Here is a 10,907-nt window from a genome sequence, read left to right on the forward strand (position 1 = left end):
AAAAACTTAAATTACGTGGTCAAAAAACTGTTTCCAACCACCGCCTCTTAACCAAACATTTAAGGTTTTTCCCATGCGCCGCCGCGCAATCACCTGCCCCATATATCCTCCTGTTACGCACAACACGCCCCCGGGAAACATAAAAAACAAACATAATAATATAAACAATCATAGCAATACCATAGGCCACCATAAGCAGAATAAACAATTCATTTCCACTGTAAAACTAAGTTAACAAATATGAAAGTAATAACTTCAATTTGACGGCTGCAACATACCGGCCCCTAATTGTAATACTCAATTACCAATTATCAAACAATTACCAGTAGCCGTTATTATATTTTTTGCCACATTTCATAAACATTCTTATAGTCATAGTCCAGTATAGATTTAATAGTAAAATGTTCACGTTCTTCACACTGCCACGTGACGTGGCAGTGTCGCAATGTCTTGTGTGTGCATGTGTGTGGGGCCATGTCAGTGTAAGTGTAGAGCCGGGGCAGACTCCAGAACAGGGAACTATGGAAGACTCAATCTGCCTCCAACAAGAGACACAGCTTGGTGACAGGTCGTTCCAAAACTGACATCGTGGTCTTGAGACGAACACGGCGAACGTGCCCTTTGGAGTCCGTCATTGTCTCTGTGATTCGTCCCTTGAGCCATGAATTCCTTGGTGAGGTGTCCTCAACCACAAGTACAAGGTCTCTGACGGTGAAGTTTCTGCGGGGCTTGCGCCATTTTTGGCGCTCTTGCATAATAGCAAGATACTCCCTGACCCACCTTTTCCAAAATAGGTCAGCGATGTACTGCACTTGCCTCCATCGTCTACGGATGTATAAGTCTTCCCTTTTGAACAAGCCAGGAGGCAGTGCTGGTTTGCCTTTAAGCTGGAGGATGTGGTTGGGCGTTAGAGCTTCAATGTCATTGGGGTCGTCACTGGATGGGGTGATAGGACGGTCGTTGAGTATAGCCTCTGCCTCGCACATAGCTGTTTGCAGGGTCTCATCGTCCAAAGTCTGCTGCTTCAGCACTGAGTAGAGAGCTCTCTTGACCTGCTGTATAAGGCGCTCCCAGACTCCTCCGTGATGTGCTCCATGGGGAGGATTAAAGGTCCACTTTATCCCTTCTTGCAGAAGTGCTTTTTGGATCTTGTCCTGGTTGAGCTCCTGAAGGGCCTCCTTTAGCTCACGATTTGAGCCCACCAAGTTGGTTCCATTATCGGATCTTATTTCCGTTACTTGTCCTCTTCGGCATATGAATCTCCTGAGGGCATTTATACATGCATCTGTGTTGAGGGCATGCGCCACCTCCAGGTGGACTGCCCGACATGCCAAACAAGTAAATATGACTCCGTATCTTTTAACTGTACTCCTACCCCGTTTCACATCAATGGGCCCGAAGTAGTCCATTCCGACATGTGTGAATGCCGAGACACGGTCAATGGGGAGATCCGCCATTTTTTGTTCGCCTGCACTTTGTCGCCGAAATTTACAGATCATGCACTTTCTGATGACTGCTCTGGCTGCTGCATTGGCATGAAGTATCCAATATTTACGACGAAGGGTGGAAAGCGTGTGACTTCGCCCACTATGGCCAATCTTTTCGTGGATATGGCGAAGGATAAGCTGCGAGATGTGGCTGGCTTTGGGCAATATTGCGGGGTGCTTTGCTTCCTCTGGGAGAGCCGCTCGGCTCAGCCTCCCACCCACTCTCAAGACACCATCCACTACCACTGGGTCGAGTTTGAGCAAGGGACTTGTCTTTTTCACTGTGCCTTTTTCCAACGAAGCCATTTCTTCCGGAAAGCTTTGTCTTTGTACAAAGCAGAGGATGGCTTTTTCTGCGTTAGCCATGTCTTCAGTATTAAGCCTTTGTATCGTTAGGCTGGCCTTAAACCGCTGCAGATGCTTTGCTACTGCGTCACCTTGCTGGCTGGAGGCTTGGTGTGTGGCAATGGCCTTAACTCCTTCCTGGCGCAATTGCTTAAGCAGCTCTTTAAACTTGAGGATCCATCCCACTGCTCTTTTTAAGTCCATCCAGTTGGAGAAGTGACTTAGGAGCGTAGCGGAGCGAGATTCGTTAGACTATAGCACTGCAGCACAGACTGAGACCACATTCCTCACCTCTGGATCATCCAAAGTGATCATGTCAGATTCCTTATCATGTCCTGGCCATTCAGACTGAGGTTTCTTTAAAAATTCAGGGCCATGGATCCAAGCTTTGGACTGAAGAAAGGCATCTGTCTGCAGGCCACGTGATGCTATATCTGCGGGATTGAGCTTTGAGCTGATGTAGTTCCATTGTGCGACTTCAGACAACGTCCGTATCATGGAGACTCTGTTCGCGATGAAGGTTTTAAACCTTGCTGTTGTGCTTGCAATGTATTTCAAGACAGATTGGCTATCGGTCCAGTATGTCGACTCATCCAACTGAATTTGCAGCTCTGTCTTCAGCATTCGGTCCATACGTACTGCCAGGACTGCAGCTGCCAGCTCCAATCTGGGAATGGTGGTTTGCTTGAGGGGTGCTACTTTTGCTTTGCCCATGATGAAAGCAACATGCACTGCATCTCTGCAACTAGCAAGTCTGAGATACGACACTGTTCCCATGCCAACCTCACTAGCATCGCAAAAGTGATGCAGCTGTGCAGATGAGATTTCACCAAACCCATGGGGTGTGATGCATCTGCTCATAGAAAAGTCATCTAACAGGACCAGTTGACTCAACCATCTTTGCCATCTGTCAACATGTTCTTTCGGGATATTCTCATCCCACCCCAGCTTGGCCTTGCACAACTCCTGCAGGATCTGCTTGGCAGGTAGCACGACTGGTGCTAAGAACCCTAGGGGGTCGTAGATTGAACTTACAACTGACAGGATGCCACGTCTTGTGGTTGGTTGAGGTTTTAGAACTGTGCTGAAGGTGAAGGTATCACTCTTGACATCCCATTGAGTCACGAGGGCCCTTTCCATGGGAAGTTTATCCCTGTCAAGATTCATTGTCTTGACCTCTTTGGCTCTTTCTTCCTCAGGAATTATGGCAAGGACCGAGCGATGGTTACTTAACCATTTGTTCAGATGGAACCCTCCTTTGCTGCACATCTCTTTGAGGTTCCTGTACAGCCGTACTGCTTGTTCCACAGAACTCACTGACTTAAGACAGTTGTCCACATAAAAGTTCTGTCTTACGGTGTCCACAACTTCAGCTGGGTATTCGTTCTGGTTATCTTCTGCCGTCTTTAGCAAGGCGAATGTGGCACAACTGGGTGAGGATACAGCTCCAAAAATGTGAACTATCATCCTATGCTCCACACATTGTTTAGTGATGTCTCCATCTGGCCACCAGAGAAAGCGCAAGAAATCAACATTTTCTCTCGCAACCCTCACCTGATGGAACATGCTTTCAATGTCGGCCATCAGGGCGACAGGACCCAGACGAAATCTTAGCAACACACCAATCAGCTTGTTGGTCAAGTCTGGACCTTGCAACAATTCTCCATTCAGAGAAGTTCCATGAAACGTGGCTCCACAGTCAAACACCACACGCAATTTCTTTTTGCGTGGGTGGTAGACCCCATGATGCGGTATATACCAGACTTTGCCACTTTCAGTTACCAACTGCTCTCGTGGTACAACCTCAGCATATCCTTTTGCCAGAACATCCTGCATAAATGCTTGGTATTCCTCCAGGAATGTTTGGTCTCGTTTGAACCTTTTCAGCAGTTGTTGTGCTCTTTGCAGGGCCATATGCCTGTTGTTGGGCACGGTCACATCTGGCTTATGAAAAGGCAACTTGAGGTAGTAGTGTCCATCTTTAAGCACTGCTGAGTCTGAGATGATGCTCATGAACTTCTTGTCCTCCACTGACATTTCTTTTTGTTCGTAATGCTGTTCAGCAAAGTCTTGGTTGTACTGCTGGGTTAGGAGCTCTTCCAAGTTGGCAATGGCTATCCTGTTAACCCGTGCAGGATGACAATCCCTCATGTCACTGTCCCTGTCCTCCCTGTGCCCAAGTGGGCCATTAATTACCCACCCTAGGAGGGTTTTTACAGCAAACGGTCCATTACCTTCGCTGTTAATGACTTTCCACGGCTCCAAGACTTTTGGAGCATTTGCGCCAATCAGAAGCCCAATGCTTGCGTTGATTGGTTCCAGTTCAACCTCCTTCAGATAAGGCCACTCTCTGAGGTCCTCCTCTGTAGGGATGTTGTCTTTTGTAACAGGGATAGACATTTGTGAAAATACATCTGGTAACTTCAAGAATGCGCTTCCTTTGAGCGCAGCCACTTCCATTCCAGAAATTCTGTAACTGGGCACAGGCTTCTCCCGCCCCATAGTTTTAAGGAGAACTTTCACCTTTTTTCCACTTGTGTTTAACTACGTCATTAACTCCTCTGTACAAAAGGTTGCAGTGCTTCCTGGGTCAAGGAAAGCATACGTCTGCACAATCTTGGTACCTTTGCACAGCTTTACTTGAACCGGCACGATAGACAACTTGCATTCAGTATTACCGGCCCCAGTAGGGCTGCCAGCATCCAGGGACACAAGGCTTGACGTGACTTTTGCTTCTTCTCCAGATTGTTTTGTGTTGCAATACGATTCCACTTCTTCTTTCTTATCAATGTGCAGTAAGCTTGGGTGGTTTTGATGGCAAATCTGACAAGTCATTCGGTTTTTACAGTACTTGCTCATGTGCCCTTTTCCAAAACATCCAAAGCACAGACCTTTACTTTTCATGAACTCGATTTTCTCTTTGTTAGGTTTGTGTTTTAGGACACCACAAAACTCCAAGGAGTGGTCTTTACTGCAGTATAGGCAGTGTTTGTCAAGAGGATGTGAAGAATCGTGTTTTAACTCCCCTTGGTTGACTTTGGGTTTGATTTGTTTACTTTCATCTTGCTGTGTTTTCTCTGACATGGTTGCAACAGCAGTAGCAAAACTGCTCCCCCTACTGGCTGATTTAAATGGGGGTCTTTGTGTTGGCCCTTTTGTTGCTTTTATCAACCCTTTCCCATCAGTCATGTCTTGTATATCCCCAAAAAAGGGATCCAGCACAACTCGCAACTGTTTTTCCACAAATTCGACGAGATCTTTGAACCTTGCTCGTTGCTTGCTCTTATCTTGAATGTCACAACTGATTGTTCTCCATCTGTCTCAGAGCTTAAAAGGTAACTTGGATATAATTGTCCTCATGTGAGATGGTGTTTCCAGTTCTTCCATAAAATTCACCTCTTTCATGATATTGAAGCAGCTTCGCAGATGCAGCGCATAAGACCTCAATGTTGGTCCATCCTCCGCTTTTATTGAAGGCCAACGCAGGACCTTGTCCATGTGTGCTGATGTCAGCTTCATTTTGTTGCCAAAATGCCATTCAAGTTGTTCCTTTGCTTCTCTGAACCCTGTGTCTGGGTCCATGTGTAGAAAGCTACGAACCAGTTGGTTGGGTGCTCCCTTTGTGTATTGCTCCAAATAGAACAATTTGTCTTGCACATCATCCACCTTGCATTCTATGCCTTGCTCAAAGGCCTTAATAAATGATCGGTACTGCAGAGGGTCACCGTCAAATGTAGGCATCTCTCTGGCAGGGAGAAGAGCTGCTTGTTGTTGCTTTACGAGCAGTCCAGTTATTTCATTCTGTCTCTTTAATACATCAGTGAGACAACTTTCATCCATTGTATTTTTATTTGAAATTGAGGATCCATCCTCATCCTCTTGGTCATAACTCAGGTGTTTGCTTTTAGCCTTTGCTTTACATGGTGTAGCTTGATGGGAAACATTTGGTTGCTGAAAGCTTTGAGGGTTTTGAGATTTTTTAGATGTTACTGGAATTTTGTACTCTGTAGATGTTCCAGTAACCTCAGACTGGCGCATTGGTGTTACAATTTCTGATTTTGGTTGCTTTGATGTTGATGGTTGTGAAGCTTTTAGTTGTTGCTTTAATGATGAGGGTGGTTGTGCAGATGCAGCCTGTGATAATTCACTCTCCATGAAAACATTCAATTTGGCTTCTGCTGCAGCCAATTCAGCCTCCACGTCATGCTTTTCCCTCCTTGCCTTTAGTTGAGCTTCTTCTATGTCAAGAACATGTTTCATTTCCAAGGCTTGAGCTTTAGCCATTAGAGCAGCTCGCTCTGCCTTAGCCTTTAAGCATGCAGTAGAAGCGCGGGAGGATGAGGATGCGCTGGAGGAGCTGGCGGCTTTGCTTGGAGCCTTGCTTGGGGATGATTTTTTGGTCTGGGACGCACTATCCTCCGGTCCCACTAATAACGCACACGCTTCTTCTTGCTCCTCTTGCTCCTCATCCTTGTCCGTTTCTTTCTCCGCGTCACCAGCCAACCATGTTTTAACGTCAAATAAGAAATCTCGAAAATGGATTAGTTTAGGCTCATACCAGTCCGTATGATCCGCTTCCTTTTCTTCCTCACTTGAAAGGAGATTTTGTACCGCCACTTGCAACTCCATAAACTCCCCCAAGTACTTATTGAAAGCTTCAACATGTTTGTTGACTGTCTCTTTACTTTCCCCAGCTTCTAACAGGTTATTAATTTCATTCTTTTTGCGCGTCAAAACGCCAAGCTTTCCCCGGCGTGATGCGATTGTTTTTATCAGCAGCGTCTCATCAGCCTTTCCAGTGCCAGACATCGTAACATGCAGGTGGATATACTTTATTCACGTTGAATTCCACCTTTGCATCAATATATTTGACCCACAGCAAGCAACAATATCCACTTTTATTGAGCGCATGTGCGCTGTGCTGCTTCTTTGTTTGAATCGGAGCGCGGCGGCTCCTTTCTGTTCATCATAATCAATGAATGAAATCCGGTACTCACAAACCGCAGAAACTTCATCCACTGTCTCTCTGCGTGTGTGTTCTTTGTTGCTTTGAAGACAACTTCCTTTTATCTTCAATCCATGGAGTTTTTTTACTTTAAATGTGTCGGCTTTTCTTGTTAAAAGCCGTGGTGTTGAAGGAGTGGTCCGTTTCACTCACGCTCCACAAACATCCACAACTTAAATCCGTTCCAAGCTGCATGCTTAATTATCAAGACATCCAAAAGAAAACGAAAGGTCTTGTGCGGCAACGAAAAACTTAAATTACGTGGTCAAAAAACTGTTTCCAACCACCGCCTCTTAACCAAACATTTAAGGTTTTTCCCATGCGCCGCCACGCAATCACCTGCCCCATATATCCTCCTGTTACGCACAACACGCCCCCGGGAAACATAAAAAACAAACATAATAATATAAACAATCATAGCAATACCATAGGCCACAATAAGCAGAATAAACAATCCATTTCCACTGTAAAACTAAGTTAACAAATATGAAAGTAATAACTTCAATTTGACGGCTGCAACAGTGTTCTTTGTAGTGTACTTTGTAGTGTACTGTAGTTTTCTCAGTTTTGTTCTTTGTAGTGTACTTTGTAGTGTACTGTAGGGTTCTCTGTAGTGTACTTTGTAGTGTACTGTAGTGTTCTCTGTAGTGTTCTTTGTAGTGTACTGTAGTATTCTCTGTAGTGTAGTGTTCTCTGTAGTGTAGTGTAGTGTAGTGTAGTGTTCTCCGTAGTGTTCTTTGTGGTGTACTTTGTAGTGTACTGTAGTGTACTGTAGTGTTCTCTATAGTGTACTTTGTAGTGTACTGTAGTTTTCTCTGTTGTGTTTTTTGTAGTGTACTTTGTAGTGTACTGTAGTGTACTGTAGTGTTCTCCATAGTGTACTTTGTAGTGTACTGTAGTGTTCTCTGTAGTGTAGTGTAGTGTAGTGTAGTGTTCTCCATAGTGTTCTTTGTAGCGTAATTTGTAGTGTTCTGTAGTGTTCTCCGTAGTGTTCTCTGTAGTGTTCTCCGTAGTGTTCTTTGTAGTGTACTTTGTAGTGTACTGTAGTGTTCTCCATAGTGTTCTCTGTAGTGTACTTTGTAGTGTACTGTAGTGTTCTCTGCAGTGTTCTCCGTAGTGTTCTTTGTAGTGTACTTTGTAGTGTACTGTAGTGTTCTCTCTAGTGTTCTTTGTAGTGTGCTGTAGTTTTCTATGTAGTGTTCTCCGTAGTGTTCTTTGTAGTGTACTTTGTAGTGTACTGTAGTGTTCTCCGTAGTGGTCTCTGTAGTGTACTTTGTAGTGTACTGTAGTGTTCTCCGTAGTGTTCTTTGTAGTGTACTTTGTAGTTTACTGTAGTGTTCTCTCTAGTGTTCTTTGTAGTGTGCTGTAGTTTTCTCTGTAGTGTTCTCCGTAGTATTCTTTGTAGTGTACTTTGTAGTGTACTGTACTGTTCTCCGTAGTGGTCTCTGTAGTGTACTTTGTAGTGTACTGTAGTGTTCTCTGTAGTGTTCTTTGTAGTGCACTTTGTAGTGTACTGTAGTGTTCTCCATAGTGTTCTCTGTAGTATACTTTGTAGTGTACTGTAGTGTTCTCCGTAGTATTCTTTGTAGTGTACTTTGTAGTGTACTGTAGTGTTCTCCGTAGTGTTCTTTGTAGTGTTCTTTGTAGTGTACTTTGTTGTGTACTGTAGTGTTCTCTGTAGTGTTCTCCGTAGTGTTCTTTGTAGTGTACTTTGTAGTGTACTGTAGTGTTCTCTGTAGTGTACTTTGTAGTGTAATGTAGTGTTCTCTGTAGTTTTCTTTGTAGTGTACTTTGTAGTGTACGTAGTGTTCTCTGTAGTTTTCTTTGTAGTGTACTTTGTAGTGTACTGTAGTGTTCTCCGTATTGTTCTTTGTAGTGTACTTTGTAGTGTATTGTAATGTTCTCTCTAGTGTACTTTGTAGTGTACTGTAGTCTTCTCTGTAGTGTTCTCCGTAGCGTTCTTTGTAGTGTACTTTGTAGTGTACTGTAGTGTTCTCTGTAGTGTACTTTGTGGTGTACTGTAGTGTTCTCTGTAGTGTAGTGTAGTGTAGTGTAGTGTAGTGTTCTCTGTAGTGTAGTGTAGTGTATTGTAGTGTTCTCTGTAGTATAGTGTAGTGTTCTCTGTAGTGTTTTCCGTAGTGTTCTTTGTAGTGTACTTTGTAGTGTACTGTAGTGTTCTCTGTAGTGTACTTTGTAGTGTACTGTAGTGTTCTCTGTAGTGTTCTCCGTAGTGTACTGTAGTGTTCTTTGTAGTGTTCTCTTTAGTGTACTTTGTAGTGTACTGTAGTGTTCTTTGTAGTGTTCTCTGTAGTGTCCTTAGTAGTGTACTGTAGTGTTCTCCGTAGTCTTCTTTGTAGTGTACTTTTTAGTGTACTGTAGTGTTCAACATAGTGTTTTATGAAGTGTTCTGTGTAGTGTACTGTAGTGTTCTCCGTAGTGTTCTTTGTAGTGTTCTTTGTAGTGTACTTTGTAGTGTACTGTAGTGTTCTCTGTAGTGTTCTCCGTATTGTTCTTTGTAGTGTACTTTGTAGTGTATTTTAATGTTGTCTGTAGTGTACTTTGTAGTGTACTGTAGTCTTCTCTGTGGTGTTCTCCGTAGTGTTCTTTGTAGTGTACTTTGTAGTGTACTGTAGTGTTCTGTGTAGTGTTCTCCGTAGTGTTCTTTGCAGTGCACTTTGTAGTGTACTGTAGTGTTCTCTGTAGTGTAGTGTAGTATAGTGTAGTGTTCTCCGTAGTGTTCTCTGTAGTGTAGTGTAGTATAGTGTAGTGTTCTCTGCAGTGTTCTCTGCAGTGTACTTTAGTGTCCTCTGAAGCGGACACAGCAGTGATGTTGCTGATGACATCATATCCTCTGTTTCAGACTCGTGTGGGGAGCCGCTGTGTCTCATCAGCTCCTCAGTAGAATCTGGAGCCGAACTGCTCAAAGTGCAGTACTTTAAGGTGATGATATCATCAGTTACCTGTTGAGATGTACAGGTGTGATGTCACCCGTACAGGTGTGATATCACCTGCCAAGGCAGAGAATTAAACTGAACTTCTTGTGTGTTTGACTGTTTCTTCAGGCTGACAGGGCGGGGCCTAACTTCTCCACTGTTTATAAAAACACCGAGCAGATGATCAATGTGAGCGACACACACACTCCCTGATCTCCCTTCAATGACGTACAGAGTTCTTTCTAAGATGGTTCTGAAACGACGGCCCGGTAAAATCACTTGTTCTCTGTCTCCAGGTGACGTTCACCTCTCTGGACCTCATGCTCCACACCGAGGCTCTGCTGTCCGCCATGGACTTCCTGTCAGCGGCACTGTCATCTGGCACCATGGCATCTCCAGAGAGAGATCTCAGACCAAAGACAGAGGACAAGACGGTGTCCACCAAGTCCAGTCAGTACCACTGTCTCCCGTAATGAGCTCCAGTCTCATCCCAGTAAAACCTCTGTCTCCCAGTATAACCACTGTCTCGTAATATAACCTCTGTCTCCCAGTAAAACCTGTCTCCCAGTATAACCAGTCTCGTAGTGTAACCTCTGTCTCCCAGTATAACCTCTGTCTCCCCGTATAAATAGTAGTTACCTGTATGTAACTCCAGTTCTATGAGTATGTGCGTAGCCCTCTAACTACGGCCTTCACCTCAAGTTTTAACCAATAGCGAAGCCCATTAGAGGGCAGAGCACATACGAAATAGAATCTGTATCTCCCAGTATAACTTCTGTCTCATCCTGGTATAACCTCTGTCTCATCCCAGTATAACCACTGCCTCCCAGTATAACCAGTGCATTGTGGGTCTACCAGTCTGACATAAAGTAAATCTTGATGTGTCGACTTTTCTTTAATGTGTCGTGGTTTTGTGATTCCTGTCAGCTGCCCTGGTGTCACCTGCTGACAGTGACATCATTGATCTGAAGGTGATGATGACGCTGGGAGCCTTCAACGTCCTCGTGTGCGACCAGAGCTCCAACATGGCCGATATCAAGATCCAAGGTACCGAGTCAGGACTGAGTTTATGTCCCTTGTTGTCTGTCAACACCTTTGTTAACTGACCCTGTCTGACGTGTCCTTCAGGTATTAACG

The 10,907-nt window shown here is 44.4% G+C and overlaps 1 protein-coding gene across 1 annotated transcript in view; it reads left to right on the plus strand.

Moving 5' to 3' along the window:
- The window catches only part of LOC126397212 (intermembrane lipid transfer protein VPS13C-like), a gene marked incomplete at its 3' end in the record, with an annotated part of 70,957 nt that extends 60,140 nt beyond the window's left edge, over positions 1–10,817 (plus strand). Inside the window, exons 38-41 of the mRNA XM_050055854.1 lie at positions 9,698–9,777; positions 9,900–9,959; positions 10,067–10,220; positions 10,698–10,817. Of these exons, the coding sequence (XP_049911811.1) occupies positions 9,698–9,777; positions 9,900–9,959; positions 10,067–10,220; positions 10,698–10,817 (414 nt within the window). The remainder of the gene's footprint in view (positions 1–9,697; positions 9,778–9,899; positions 9,960–10,066; positions 10,221–10,697) is intronic.
- Between the last annotated feature and the right edge of the window lie 90 nt (positions 10,818–10,907).

Source organism: Epinephelus moara, chromosome 1 (genome assembly GCF_006386435.1).
Source record: "Epinephelus moara isolate mb chromosome 1, YSFRI_EMoa_1.0, whole genome shotgun sequence".
Lineage (NCBI taxonomy): Eukaryota > Metazoa > Chordata > Actinopteri > Perciformes > Serranidae > Epinephelus > Epinephelus moara.